General features: G+C 42.1%; 1 protein-coding gene across 1 annotated transcript in view; it reads right to left on the bottom strand.

Annotated features, from left to right (window-relative positions):
- Positions 1 to 16231, bottom strand: part of zanl (zonadhesin, like) — a 245673-nt gene that overhangs the window by 204008 nt on the left and 25434 nt on the right. Inside the window, exon 2 of the mRNA XM_072259463.1 lies at positions 3146 to 3334. Coding sequence (XP_072115564.1) covers positions 3146 to 3334 — 189 coding nt within the window. The remainder of the gene's footprint in view (positions 1 to 3145; positions 3335 to 16231) is intronic.

Raw genomic sequence — 16231 nt, 5'->3', positions numbered from 1 at the left:
ATCCCTCATAGTCTAACCTCCTCATCTCTGGAATCAATCTGGTGAACCTCCTCTGCACCACCTCCAAAGCCAGTATATCTTTCCTTCTCTTTAGGCACTGTGCAGACAGAATAATATCAGAGTCAACACAGAGGCATCAGGAAGATCGAAAGAGCTAGCTCGTAACCCTGAAACTAGGATAAGGATGTTTAAAATGTCTTAAAATATTCTTACTTTGAAAATAGATGATTAAAGGTAAAGTGGTTGAAGTTCCTGAAATAAAGTAGGTGGGGGTGATAATTTGAGTAAAATCCAATCTGTAAACTCCTGAAAGAAAGTTGGATCAGCTGCTAATTCAATTGGAAATAGGCTCTGGGAATGAGAAAGTAGCAAGATTAGACCTTGGATCCAAGAGGGAGTTGGATGAGGATGATTGCTTTGTTCGAGGAGGGTAAAAGAAAGTTAAGGTATTTCTGGAAGGTAACTTAACCGAGCAGGATCCAGTCCTGATCTTGATATTATCCACAGCTGAGTCACTTGATGCAGTGGAGCCTCGAACAGATTCAAAGATAACCTACCGTATTGGAGGAATGATGTAAAACACAACTGGTACAAGTCCACAGAATAATACAGTAAGTTTTGGATAGAATTACTGTCCAAGGACAATAATAAAATAATGTCAGGATGCTGTGATTGACTACAACTCAGCATTTAACACCATCATTCCAACAGTTCTGATCAAAAAGCTCAAGAATCTGGGTCTCCGTAACTCCCTCTGAAACTGGATCCTTGACTTCCTCACTGGAAGACCACAGTCTGTGCAGGGACGTGCAGAGACCCAGGTTCTGGAGCTTTTTGATCAGAGCTGTGGGCTAACATCTCCACCTTGCTGATAATCAACAGTGGCACATCTCAAGGAAGTGTGCTTAGCCCACTTCTCTACTCTCTCTACACCCATGACTTTGTGGTTAGATAGGTCCAGCTCAAATGTCATCTATAAATTTGCTGATAATACAACCATTGTCAGAGTATCAGATGGTGATGAGAGGGTGTACAGGAGTGAGATATATCAGCTATTGGGTGGTATAGCAACAACCTTGCACTCAACTTCAGGAAGACCAAAGAATTGATTGTGGACTTCAGAAAAGGTAAGATGAGGAAACACACGCCAGTCCTCATCGAGGGAATAGAAGTGGTGAGAGTGAGTAATTTCTAGTTCCTGGGTGTCAATATCTCTGAGGATCTAACCTGGACCCAACATATCGATGCAGCTACAAAAAAAGCACAACAGTGTCTGTATTTCATTAGGAGTTGAGAAGATCTGGTATGTCTTCAAAAACACTCAAAAATTTCTATAGATATACCATGGAGAGCTTTCTAACTGGCTGCATCACAGTCTGCTATGGGGGAGGGGGTCTACTGTACAGGATCGAAGTAAGCTGCAGAGAGTTGTAAGCTCAGTCAGCTCTATCATGAGCACTGGCCTCCGAGACATTTTGAAGGAGTGATGTCTCAAAAAGGCAGTGTCCATCATTAAGGACACCCATCACCAAGGGCACGCCCTCTTCTCTTTGCTACCATCAGGGAGGAGGTACAGAAGCCTGAGGACACACACTCAATGGTTCAGGAACAGCTTCTTTCTCTCTGCCTTCCAATTTCTAAATGGATATTGAACCCATGAACACTACTCCACTACTTTTTAAAATTTCTATTATTGCGCTACTTATTTAATTTAACTATTATATATATATATTTTTTTCCTCTATAATTCACAGTTTGTTTTCTGTTATTTTGCAAAGCATTATACTGCTGCCACAAAGTCGACAAATTTCACAACATATGCCGGTGATATAAACCCAATTCTGATTGGATATTTATTTGTTTTGTGCCGTGTCGTATGACGTGGGCGATCATGGCTGATTTATTATTCCTCTCAACCACATTCTCCTGCCTTCTCCTTGTAATTTTTATTAATTTTAGAACCCTTTCTAATCTGCCTGCATGGGTCATAAACAAAAGCTTTCACAGTATCCTTGTACATCATCATCATTACTATGTAACGTGGGCGATTATGGTCTTTCCATGACCAAGATTGTTCTTGGCAAGTTTTTCGACAGAGGTGGTTTTCCAATACCTTCTTCTGGGCAGTGTCTTTACAAGACAGGTGACCCCAGCTGGGGTCACCTGTCTTGTAAAGACACTGCCCAGAAGAAGGTATTGGAAAACCACCTCTGTCGAAAAACTTGCCAAGAACAATCTTGGTCAATACTCTTCAGAGATTGTCTGTCTGGCGTCAGTGGTCACATAACCAGGACTTGTGATATGTACCAACTGCTCATACGACCATCCACCGTCTGCTCCCGTGGCTTCACATGACCCTAATTTGGTGAAGGGTGGGTGGGTGGGTGCAAAGGCTAAGCCTTCCCCAAGGCTTGTGGAGGGAAGGAGCTCCTGACACGTCATTTAATGGAGACATATCGCCAACCAGCTGCCCAAAAGGAATAGGATATTATTTCAAGTCAAGTATTAGTTTAAAGTTGTTGGAATAGCTGTTGGATTTCCCAATAAAATTCTCTTTTGTATTTACTTATTGGAACCTCACTCAGTATCCAGCCCAGTGTATTATTCAAAGGTACCTCATTTATTGGTACACTACTCATATCGCTTCCAAGAGGACCACAACATTGACGTAGGGTTTGGAGGCTTGAGTGCCTCAACGACCTGGAGAGCAATGTTGACTGGAGTTAGGGCCTTGTGTTTTGGCTCTTGGTAGGGTCACTCATGCTGAATGGGTCAAAGGGTAGAGGCCGGACTAAGAGTGGTCCACCTGTCCTCCAGGTTTGGTGGTACAGCTCAGGGCGAACAACCCTGACTGGTAAAACTAAACTGTTAAGGAAACAACGATGAAGAATCTTTCTATATCTGTGTGCAACAGTATGGACAGGCAGAGGTGGAGGACCTTCATTGCTGCCCTAAATGCCCGTGGTATAAAGGGGAGAAGAAAAACCTCATATCAACAACTGTAGTATCTGAATAGAATTCAATATGGGAGCTTGTACTGGGGAATAATCCACTCTAAGAACCCTTACCTTGATATTTGTTGGGGTCTTGAATGAGTGGTCAATCGTTCCATGTAGCCAGGATGGACTCTGAAAGCCAGTTTTACTCCATATCATCTCCTTTTCAGTGGAAGAATCCTTCAGATATACCTTCAGAGCATTATCAGAATCTGCCCCATACATGTAGTACTGGAATTCCACACACACTTCCCCAGACACTGCCAGTGTCGGACTGTCCAGCCTCACAAACTGACCTTTACTGAAGTCATCAGCTTCTTGATAGATGTAATAACCGTCTGCAATGGAATCAGAATCAGAATCAAATTTAATATCACGACATATGTTGTGAAATTTGTAGACTTTGTGGCAGCAGTACAATGCAATACATAATAATAGAAAAAAGTCATGAATTATATATATAGTGTAATTCATGGTTTTTCATTAAATAGCATTAAATGGTTATATTAAGTGGCTCCTAAGGTTGTCATCGCCAGGAGTGGTAGTGGGGATAAGCTCCCACTACCTATAAAGTGCTCCAAATGGCGTGCGACTCTAACAACCTCTGACAACCTAGTCCAACTCCTGACCTTCACGTGTGGCTTAGCTACTAGGCCCAGCGGAACTGTTTCTACTGTCGGGAGAAGGGGCAAAGGTGGACCACCGGCGCCTCAAAACCAGTTGTTTCAGGCAGGTTGGGCACATCAGCCTTGGACGGCAGCCCACCTAGGAGAAGGAAAACTCTGATTTTAAACCTCCGCTGCCTTGCAGCCATACCCGCCCATGGGAAAGGCCTTGGGAGTAAACTCCGAGGAAGAAATCCAGAGCCGGGGTCCCTGAGGCAGTTTGATCTTGCTTACAACTTCACTCTGGCAACCTCTGCAATGACACTGGTGCCAAGCTGTTTTGGCACTTGCCCTTACCTTGGACTACATCACATCAGTGACATGCATGGGCAACAGCCAGTTCTTCAAATCTTCCCACCCAGGCTTGCGCCCTGGAGAGGACACAGTCCACCAGAGGCACAAACCCATGATCTCCTGGGATCGACGGCTGCCTACTATATTAAGTAGTTAAATTAAATAATTAGTGCAAAAATGGGAATTTAAAAAGTATGGGTTCAATGTTCATTCAGAAATCAGATGGCAGAGGGGAAGAAACTGTTCATGAATCGCTGACTGTGTGCCTTCAGACTTCTTTACCTCCTTCCTGTTGGTAGCAATGAAATGCGGATGATGGGGTTCTTAATGATGGATGTTGCCTTTCTGAGGCATCGTTCTTCAAAAATGTCCTGGACACTACAGAGGTTAGTGCTCATGATGGAGCTGACTGAGTTTACCACTCTCTGCAGCTTACTTTGATCCCTGCTTTGACCATTCTCTTCGATAGGAGAGATACACCTATACCATTGAAATTTACATCTTCAGCTTCTCGTGGTTGTGATTCTGAAATAATATTCATTATTTCTTCTTTTGGAGGTACATTGAATAGAATGAGAAGATGGTTTAAAGTCTTCTCCTGCCCAATGATAGGTCAGAATGTCAATTGCCCACTATTGTTCAGATCAGAGTTGCCTCACATGATGCTATCTTGGCAGTGAAAGCATTGGTTCAATTGGTAAATAGGAATTTCCAACCAAAGTTCAAAGTAAATTTTATTATCAAAGTACATATGTCACCACATACATCCCTGGGATTCATTTTCCTGTGGGCATGCTTAGCAAATCTATAGAAGAGTAACTGGAACAGGATCAATGAAAGATCAACCAGAGTGCAGAAGACAACAAACTTTGCAAATGTAAATATAAATAAATAGCAATAAATAACGAGAACATGAGATAATGAAATAAAGAGTCCTTAAAGTGAGATAATTGGTTGTAGGAAGATCTCAATGGATGGGAAAGTGAGTGTAGTCATACCCTTTTATTTAAAAGCTTAATGGCTAAGAGATAGTAACTGTTCTTGAACCTGGTGGTGTGAGTCCTAAGACTCTTGATGGCAGCAGCAAGAAGAGAGCCTGACCTGGGTGGTGGAGTTCTCTGATAATAGATGCTGTTTTCCTACAACAGCATTCTGTTGCACTTATAGTTTCTGTTGTAGATGTGATCAATGGTTGGGAGGGCTTTACCCATGATGTACTGGGCTGAATCTACTTCCTTTTGTGGATTTTCCATTCAAAGGCATTGGTGTTTCCATACCAGCCAGTCCATATACTCTTCACTATACATCTATAGAAGTTTGTCAAAGTTCTTGATGTCATGCCAAATCTCTGCAGAATCAAAAATGCTTCCTTTGTGATATATTACCACAAAAGTATATAGGTCGACTATTAATGGAATAAATATTTTAATAGCACCTCACCCAATGTTACGCCATTCAGTGAACAACATCAACATCATAACTTGGCTTATTGTTTGTTAATATGTCATTAGTAATGTTCCATGCAGAGATACTATAATATCTTAATCAACAGGCACAAAATTGTTGGATCTCCTGTTAGGGAATGAGATAGATCAGGTGACAGAGGTTTGTGTTGGGGAGCACTTCGGGTCCAATGATCATAATACTATTAGTTTCAGTATGATTATGGAGAAGGATAGATCTGGACCCAGGGTTGAGATTTTTGATTGGAGAAAGGCTAACTTTGAGGAGATGCAAAAGGATTTAGAAGGAGTGGATTGGGACAATTTGTTTTATGGGAAGAAGGTAATTGAGAAATGGAGGTCATTTAAAGGTGAAATTTTGAGGGTAGAGGATCTTTATGTTCCTGTTAGGTTGAAAGGAAAGGTTAAAAGTCTGAGAGAGCCATGGTTTTCAAGGGATATTGGAAACTTGGTTTGAAAAAAGAGAGTTATCTACATTAAATATAGGCAGCATGGAGTAAGTGAGGTGTTCGAGGAATATAAAGAATGTAAAAAGATTCTTAAGAAAGAAATTAGAAAAGCTACAAGAAGATATGAGGTCACTTTGGCAAGTAAGGTGAAAATAAATACCAAGGGTTTCTACTGTTATATTAATAGCAAAAGGATAGTGAGGGATAAAATTGGTCCCTTAGAGAATCAGAGTGGACAGCTATGTGTGGAGCCAAAAGAGATGGAGGAGATTCTGAACAATTTCTTTTCTTCCGTATTCACTAAGGAGAAGGATATTGAATTGTGTAAGATAAGGGAAACAGGTAGGGAAGTTATGGAAACTATGATAATTAAAGAAGAGGAAGTACTGGAGCTCTTAAGGAATATAAAAGTGGATAAGTCTCCGGGTCCTGACAGGATATTCCCTGGGACCTTGAGGGAAGTTAGTGTGGAAATAGCAGGGGCTCTGACAGAAATATTTCAAATGTCATTAGAAATGGGGATGGTGCCGGAAGATTGGTGTATTGCTCATGTTGTTTCATTGTTTAAAAAGGGTTCTAAGAGTAAACCTAGCAATTATCGGCCTGTGAGTTTGACGTCAGTGGTGGGTAAATTGATGGAAAGTATTCTTAGGGATGGTATATATAATTATCTGGATAGACAGGGTCTGATTAGGAACAGTCAACATGAATTTGTATGTGGAAGGTCATGTTTGACAAATGTTATTGAATTTTTTGAAGAGGTTACCAGGAAAGTTGACGAGGGTAAAACGGTGGATGTTGTCTATATGGACTTCAGTAAGGCCTTTGACAAGGTCCCACAGGGAAGGTTGGTTAGGAAGGTTCAATTGTTAGGTATTAATATTGAAGTAGTAAAATGGATTCAGCAGTGACTGGATGGGAGATGCCAGAAAGTAGTGGTGGATAACTGATTGTCAGATTGGAGGCTGGTGACTAGTGGTGTGCCTCAGGGATCTGTACTGGGTCCAATGTTATTTGTCATATACATTAATGATCTGGATGAAGGGGTGGTAAATTGGATGAGTAAGTATGCAGATGATACTAAAATAGGTGGAGTTGTGGATAATGAAGTAGGTTTTCAAATCTTGCAGAGAGATTTAGGCCAGTTAGAAGAGTGGGCTGTAAGATGGCAGATGGAGTTTAATGCTGATAAATGTGAGGTGCTACATTTTGGTAGGACTAATCAAAATATGACATACATGGTAAATGGTAGGGCATTGAAGAATGCAGTAGAACAGAGGGAATCTAGGTGCATAGTTCCCTGAAGGTGGAATCTCATGTGGATAGGGTGGTGAAGAAAGCTTTTGGTATGCTGGCCTTGAAAAATCAGAGCATTAAGTATAGGAGTTGGGATGTAATGTTGAAATTGTACGAGGCATTGATGAGGCCAAATTTGGAGTATTGTATACAGTTTTGGTCACCGAATTATAGGAAAGATGTCAACAAAATAGAGAGAGTACAGAGAAGACTTACTAGAATGTTGCCTGAGTTTCATCACCTAAGTTACAGAGGAAGGTTGAACAAGTTGGATCTTTATTCTTTGGAACATAGAAGGTTGAGGGGGGACTTGATAGAGGTATTTAAAATTAAGAGGGGGATAGATAGAGTTGACGTGGTTAGGCTTTTTCCATTGAGAGTGGGGGAGATTCAAACAAGAGGACATGAGTTGAGAGTTAAAGGGCAAAAGTTTAGGAGTAACATGAGGGGGAACTTCTTTACTCAGAGAGTGGTAGCTGTGTGGAATGAGCTTTCCGCAGAAGTGGTTGAAGCAGGTTCAATGTTATCGTTTAAAGTTAAATTGGACAGCTATATGGACAGGAAAGGAATGGAGGATTATGGGCTGAGTGCAGGTTGGTGGGACTAGGTGAGAGTAAGAGTTCGGCATGGACTAGAAGGGCCGAGATGGCCTGTTTCCATGATGTAATTGTTATATGGTTATACGGTTATAAAATGCTGGAGGAAGTCAGCAGAACAGGCAGCATCTATGGAAATGAATAAACAGTCAACGTTTTGGGCCAAGGCCCTTCATCAGGACTGAGAAGGAAGGGGAGAGATGCTAGAATAAAGAAGTGGGGAGGGGTGAAGGAGGATAGCTAGAAGGTGAAGCCAGATGGGTTGGAAAGGTAAAGAGCTGGAGAGGAAGGAATCTGACAGGAGAGGAGAGTGGACCATAGGAGAAAGGAAGGAGGAGGGGACCCAAGCGGAAGTGATAGGCAAGTGAGAAGAGGTAAAAGGCCAAAGTGGGGAGTAGAAGAAGAGGGTCAGAGCAGGGAATTTTGTTTTTACCAGAAGGAGAAATCAATATTCATGCCATCAGGTTGGAGGCTACTCAGATAGAATATAAGGTGTTGATCCTCCACCCTGAGGGTTGTCTCATCATGGCACAACATGAGGCCATGGACTGACATGCCAAAACAGGAATGGGAATGGGAATTAAAATGTTTGGCCAGCAGGAAGTTCCGCTTTTGGCGGATGGAGTGGAGGTGCTCGACTGTAATATCTTGCCCAATGGCACATTACTCAATAGATTAGTGCCTAATCTAATTAGTTTTGTGGCCACTATTGTGACCATCCTACACTACGCTGTCTCAGTTACCTTGTGCAAACATGGAGGGATGTAAGTCTAATGGTGGGAACTGCACTGAGTATTAAGAAAGGACTTAGCGTGCAATGTTCAGGCAAGGACAACAACATCCAGTACTTACGCAGCACAAAGGGCAGCCATTATTTTTAATGCTGATTTAATGACCACTGCTCCACTTCTGCTCAGGGGTGCAGACTGAGAAGTGCTGGGTTATAGACTGTAGTTTTGGTGGATCTAGATCATGGTCTCTTTAGGGGCTTTTCTTTTGCTTGCTTGAAGGTGGTGTTGGGATGATACTTCCTGCTGGAATAAATTGGGGGGGGGGGGGTTTGATGCTTTGCTGCTGCTTGTGCATGGGAGGGTGAGGGGCAGCTTTGGGGTTCTAACATTTTTATGTCATTCATTCTTTGGGGTTTTTCTACTGTTTTGTGGATGTCTGCAAAGAGTAAAAATTTCAGGTTGCATACTGTGTACATTCTCTGATATTGAATTTAACCATTGAACCATTGAATTTGGTGCTGGTCTCTTGAAATAGCTTGTTTATGGACTGATTGATAGGATAGGAGTTCAAAGGTGGAAAGTCACACGATCACATCTCCAAATTTGGCAGTCATCATCTAAAGCCAGTTGCTAACTTCTTGAACCACAGTGTAGGCAGCAGTGTTCTGTAGAATGCAAGAAGAGACAAGGACATGTCCTTACTTCCATCCGGATAGTCTCCGGGGGGGCCTGTTCCCTGTGTTGGAGATTTCCCAGCTATTCGTCTCCAGTCTCCATTATCACCTGTTGCTTGGGTCCAGTCGCAGAATGGTTTTGTGTTGTCATTGAAATTACAGGCTGTTAACACCACTGTAAGATATAATCATTATCATTAGCATTGAACAAGAACATGAAACACATGAGCCTTTTAACACTATTAAATAAAGATTGTTGTTTAATTGTGACCCAATTCCATGTCTCATGATATTTTTATAACAAATATTCTATCAAAGGTTCTTTAAGGTTGTCATAGCCAGAGGAGGTAGTGGGGCTAAGTTTCCACTACCTATTAAATGCTCCCAGTGGCATGCACCTCAAATAGCCTCTAACAATCAGTCATCAAATGTGGCTTAGCTACTGTGTCCGGCGGAACCATTTCCACTGACAGGAGAAGTGGCAAAGGAAGGTAACTTCGGGCAGATGAGACTTATCATCCATGGTTGACAGCTCATCTGGGAGAAGGAAAACTCTGATCTCAAACCTTTGCTGCCTTGCGGTTATACCCACTCATGGGTTAGTCTTTGGGAGTAAACCCCAGGGGAAAAATCCAGAACTGGAGTCCCTAAGGCAGTCCTATGTTGAGTTCAGTGCTGACTGACAACTCCTGGTACCAAACAGTATCAGTCTCTGCTATTCCTTTGGGTTTACCAGATATGTGGAGAGAAGGAAGCTTGCCCTCCATATTGTACTGCCTGGCTTTGCATATCTAGACAGCTAGGATACAACATCCATGGTTGACCCTGACCAATGGACGTATCAGAGACCCTGATAGTACCTTACTGTCTCTACAGCACTGAGCACTCTCTTTGTGATCCCAATACTACAAAGTTTATTCTAGTTCACTCTGGAAGTGCAGTCCTCCTTCTACTGTACTCTTATAGTACATATCTCCCTCTCTGTTACCCGAACAGCGTAATCCTCCAATATGAACCTGAGGAGCTACAGATGGCACCAGAGATTTCTGTGGACCTGGACGACCTCTTCCAGTTTGTTCATGAAACACTTTTAATTTCTTCTCTTTTAATGTCTCTTTTCTTCCCTTTTCAAGGTGGCTGGGGTCCTGTTGGAGTCTGTAATCTACAGCTGCACTCAAACTGTGGTTCTCGCTCTTGGCCAGGTGTTTTCGACATCTCCAGGTGGGACCTGGAAGATGTGTTCCTTCAGGGCGTGGCCCAGTGTACAACCCAATGCTTCACTGGTGTCGCCAACTGAAATATCATGGAAGATTGTGACATCATGGTATCAGTGTACACTGCTGTCAAAAGAAGGCCCTTGAGTCAGGGGAACTCAAATAAGCAAAGCTGCATATTGTAACATCAAAACAATGAGCTGCTGGTCTCCCTCTCTCTGTTATAGGGGTGATCTCTCCCTTACCCTCGCTAGTGAGAGAGAGCCTGTTTGAGATGTCAGAGTGTTGGGATAGTCAGTGGTTCTTGATGGACTATAGATCATGGTCTCTGGGGGGGGGGGGTTATAACAAATGCTTTGCTATTGTTTGCATGGTGGATAGTGTAGGTTGATGCTTTTTGATGGAGCAAATGGCGGGGAGAGTTGATGCTTTTTCTGCCACTTGTGCATGGGAGGGGGAAGGGGGGCTTTGGGTTCTAACGTTTTCTGATATTCATTCTTTGTGGTTTTATTCTTCTGTTTCATGGATCTCTGTGAAGAGTAAGAATTTCAGATCGTATGCTGTATACATTCTCTGATATTAAGTTAAACCATTGAACCAGTTGTGAGATTTTTCCAGGTTACCCTTCCAAATTAGTTCTCCCTCTGTTTCCCTGACAGCACCAAGCTCCTACATTATCCAGATAGTGTCGAGATCCCTCTTTACTACCTCGGCAGTACAGAACTCTCACATAGCCCCGTGTAGAATTCTCTCTAGTATTAAACTGCTAACAGGGTGTTGGAAACTACTGTTTTTTTTAAATAATACTTTTGATAGGATTTGTACTTTTTAACAAAATCATGTATTTTTCACACACACTGGCAGAAAGTAGTATAGCAGTTTATCACCTTTCTCATTTTTCATTGGCTGATTATTAGCACATTACCCACGTGATGAAATTGTTTCAATTATGTAACCTATTAATTAATTTGTCACTATCTAAGGAATTACCCTTATCTCATCTATACAGGTGATAGATTTTTCAGAAGTACCATCTTTTATTTCTTTATTCCTTTGCCTTACACCCCTTAGATTAATTCCCCTCTTAGCATAATTTCTCAGCTCTTTATTTAGTTTGTTTAGTATTTGTATATTTGTTTGTACTCTAAATTAAACTGATGTCTTGGAATTAAGACTGGTTGCCATTCTTGATTCCTGGAAGAACCCTAAGGATCAGAAGTTAAACAGAGATCCAACAAGAGTTTACTCCCTGAACAGAACTGTCTCTACATTATCCTGACAGTAGAGGACAACTTCTTAAAATATACCAACATTAAATGTTCAGGGACCATGAATTCTTTAGTTGTAGTCTCTTCCATACTGACCTGGTTCTGTCTGGTAAAGTTGATTTCCATTCTGGTGTGAGATGGGAGCAGATTGCTTTCCATGTCTATAGAAGTAAGATATGAAATTTCATCAAATGTGCAATCTTCCATTTGTTATAACCCCCTATTACAAGGATTGCCCCTTAGTGATAATGATTAGGGAGGCACAGAGAGAATCTGGAATTATCGACAAGTACCTTAATTATCACAATGGAAGAAGACATGAATTTACATCACCTAATACCTGCAAAAAAGTTTCTGTCCCTCCATGAACAACCAAAGAATAGAAAAGGTAATACCAGTAAAAAGGTGTTTCTGCTTGTGGTCCTGTTTTTAATCTTCATGTGTCCTTGGGGCACTCCACATTGATGATGGTGGGTCTGTAGAGAGTCATTGCTGCCAGTGCACCCAAAGTGCCTGCTTTTATATTTATTGCTTCCCAATTCAAGTGTTGCTTTTCAGTGTTATTTGCTATGGGTCATCTGACCGACCTTTAACACCTTCTTATTGGCTCTGATCAAGCCGCAGTCCATTTATTTCCCTAATTCCACAAGTGACAACTGATAATTAATGACTCTTTGTTCTCTTCAGTACCCAGCTCGAAGCACTCAGGGCAGGCACAGACCTTAATATTCCCAAATCTGCATGTCACAAATAACTTCTTATATGGAAATGATCCCTAGTCCAGCATATTATGTGGAGCATCATTGTGTCTGCTTTAAAACATTAATCAATCTAAACAACCTCAGTTCACAAAACAGAGGATACAGAGCAGCTTCACAAAATGGCTGCCTCCATTTCCTTCGACCTCATGGCAAGAACAAAGACAATGGTCTGCCTTCTCCACTGTCCTTGATTCATTTGAATTCACTGATTTGTGGACTGTCGTTCTTTCTGGCCAACACCTCTTATCAAGTTATGGACTTGACCCATTTAGTGATTCCAGATTTCATTGTCGTACTGAGGACTGACTTTCAGACAAGATGCTAAAGTACTGTCTACCTTCTCAAGTGGACAGAGAAGAATCCATGGCCAATATTTTTATCTTGAAGAAAAGTAGATGTGTTCTACTTGGTGTCCCAGACAATATTTGGAATGTTTTCTAAGGGACTGGATGTATAAATATTTGGGTAGACAGTGACTGATTAGAGATAGTCAACATAACTTTTGTGCATGGTAAGTTACGTCTATCCAATCTTATGAAGTTTTTTGAGGAAGTTACCAGGAAAGTTAATGAAAGTAAGGCAGCAGATGTTGTCTATGTGGGCTTTAGCAAGGTCCCACATGGGATGTTGGTCAAGAAAGTTCAGTTGCTTGGCATTCAGGAAGAGGTAGTAAATTTGATTCAACATTAGCTTAGTGGAAAAGCCTGAGTGGTAGTAGATAGTTGCCTCTCTGACTGAAGGCCAGTGACTAATAGTGAGCTGCTGGGCCTGTTATTGTTTGTCACTTATATCAATAATCTGGATGATAATGGGGATAACTGGATCAACAAGTCTGCAGATGTCACCAAGATTGGGGGTGTAGTGGACAGCGAGGAAGGCTATCAAAGCTTGCAGTGGGATCTGGACCAGCTGGAAAAATGGACAGAAAAATGGCAAGTGGAAATTAATGCAGACAAGTGTGAGATGTTGCACTTCAGGTGGACCATCCAGGGTAGGTCTTACACAGTGAACTGTAGAGCACTGAGCAGTGTGGTACAACAGAGGAATCTGGGAATACGGATCCATAATTCCTTGAAAGTGGCATCACATGTAGATAGGGTTAAAAAGAGATCTTTTAGCACATTGGCCTTCATGAATCCATGTATGGAGTACAGGAGATTGAATGTTATGTTGAAGTTGTATACTGTAAGATTTTGGTGAGGCCTAATTTAGAGTATTGTGTGCACTTCCGGTCTCCTACCTACAGGAAAGAAATCAATAAGATAGAAAGAATACAGGGAAAATTTGCAAGGATGTTGCCAGGACTTGAGGCCCTGAGTTATCGGAAGAGATTGAATAGGTTACGACTTCATTCCCTGTAGGAGAATGAGGGGAGATTTGATAGAGGTATACAAGATGTTGAAGGGTAAAGATAAGGTAAATGCAAGCAGTGTTTTTCACAGAGGTTGGGTAGGACTACAAGAGGTCATGGGTGAAGGACGAAAAGTGAAATGTTTAAGGGGAACATGATGAGGATAATCCTCACTAAGAGAATGATGTAGAATGAGCTGCCAAGTATGTGGTGGATGTGGATTCAACTTCAACATTTACGAGAACTTTGGATGTGTACATGGATGTGAGGAGTATGACCATAACACCATAAGATATAGGAGCAGAATTAAGCCATTTTTCCCATTGAGTCTGCTTTGCCATTTCATCATGGCTGATCCATTTCCCTCTCAGCCCCAATCTCCTGCCTTCTCTCCTCATCCTTTCATGCCCTGACTAATCAAGAACCTATCAACCTCTTGCCTTAAATATACCCAATGAGGTGCCTCCACAACCACCTGTGACAACTAATTCCACAGATTCACCACTCACTGGCTAAAGAAATTCCTCCTCATCTCCATTCTAAATGGATGTCCCTCTATTCTAAAGCTGTATCCTCTGGCCTTAAACTCCTCCAAAATAGGAAACATCCTCTCCTCCTCCACTCTATCAAGGCCTTTCAACATTTGATAGGTTTCAATGAGAACCTCCCCCACCCCTCTCATTCTTCTAAATTGCAGTGGGTACCATCAAACGCTCCTCATATGACAAAGCTTTCAACCCCGGAACAATTTTCATGAATATCCTTTGAACCCACTCCAATGTCAGCACTTCTGACATGGTGGGTATGGAGGGCTGTGGTGCAGGAATAGGCAGAATAATAGTTCGGCATGGCCTAGATGGGCTGAGGTGCTTTAATTGCCTCAATCAGCAACACCAAAGAATAATTGATATTATTATCTCACTGAAGAGTCTTTGGCCAGAAACCTCTTTCCACAGCATCTTCTGTTCTTCTTTCAGATATTTAACACCTACATTTTTAAAAAACAATTTCATTCCCCACTGCCTCTGTACTCGAGCATTCCCTCTCTTTTTCTCTTTTAATGGAGAGTGAGAGCCCGTCAGTCCTCGAGACGAGGGGGCTTGGAGAAGCAACTCAGAACACCGAGTGGCTGGTCTCGCTCTGATTGTTGTAGGAGCTGGAGCACTGTAGTTCAGCTGGACTCTGGATCAAGGACATTGGGGTTTCTGTAGTTGGTCGGGGTTAAGGGGTTGGTGGGTTGTGGGGAGGTTGATGCCTTTGCTGCTGCTTGTGTGATGGGGGTAAGGGGCTTCGATATTTCTATCATTCATTCTAGGGGGTTTCTTGTTTTGTGGATGTCTGTGAAGAGTACAAATTTCAGGTTGTATACTGTATACATACTCTGAAGTTAAATGAAACTCTGAACCTGTTGTATGAGCTTGTTGATACATTTCCTGTATTGCTTAAATGGTTACATTATTGTCACATGTACAAAGGTAACATTGAAAAGCTTTTGTCATGTTGTCCAGTCATGTCATGTTGTACATAAGTACATTGAGGTAGTAAAAAGTAAAACATAATCACTCTGACAGGTCAGATCGAAAAGCTCCAAAACCTGGCCTCTGTACCTCCCTCTGTAACTGGATCCTTGACTTTCTAACCAGAAGTCCACAAGCTGTGTGAATGAGAAATGACATCTTCACCTCGCTGACACTCAAACTGCCGCACCTCGGGGATGTGTGTTCAGCCCACTGCTCACTCTCTCAACACCTATGACTGTGTGGCTATGCACAGCTCAAATGCCATCCCTAAACTTGCTGATGACACAACTATTATCAGATGGTGATGAGAAGGCGTACAGGAGCAAGATATATAATCTAGCTGGGTGGTGTCGCAACAACAACCTTGCACTCAGTGACAGTAAGACCAAAGAATTGATTGTGGACTTCGGAAGGGGTACGACGAGGGATCACACACCAGTCCTCATAGTGAGAAGAAGAGTCCTTGAATGTGACTCTATTGGGAACATTTCATTTCAATGATAGGCAAGTGAAGTTGAGTGAAGTTATCCCCTTTGGTTCAACAGCCTGATGGTTGAGGGGTAGTAACTGTTCCTGAACCTGGTGGTGTAAGTCCTGAGGCTCCTGTACCATCTTCTAGATGGCAGCAGTGAGCTTGTCCTGGGTGGTGGGGGTCCCTGATGATAGATGCTGCTTTCCTGTGACAGCGCTCTGTGTGGATGTACTCAATAGTGGGGAGGGCTTTACCCATAATGGTCAGGGCCGTATTGACTACCTTTTGTAGGATTTTCCATTCAAGGGCATTGATGTTTCCATACCAGGCTCCCTAAACTTCAAGAAGATAAGCTACCTGGATAATCTGCTTTAACTGATGACTGGGGTATATACTGGCTTATGGCTCCATAGTGAACTTACCACCAAATGTTTCTGCAAACTCAGTAGGTGAAATAGTAAAATATTTCCCATGAAATACA

Source organism: Mobula birostris, chromosome 5 (genome assembly GCF_030028105.1).
Source record: "Mobula birostris isolate sMobBir1 chromosome 5, sMobBir1.hap1, whole genome shotgun sequence".
Taxonomy (NCBI): domain Eukaryota; kingdom Metazoa; phylum Chordata; class Chondrichthyes; order Myliobatiformes; family Myliobatidae; genus Mobula; species Mobula birostris.
Note: the sequence above shows the minus strand (reverse complement) of the source record. Positions and strands in the feature narration are given on the sequence as shown.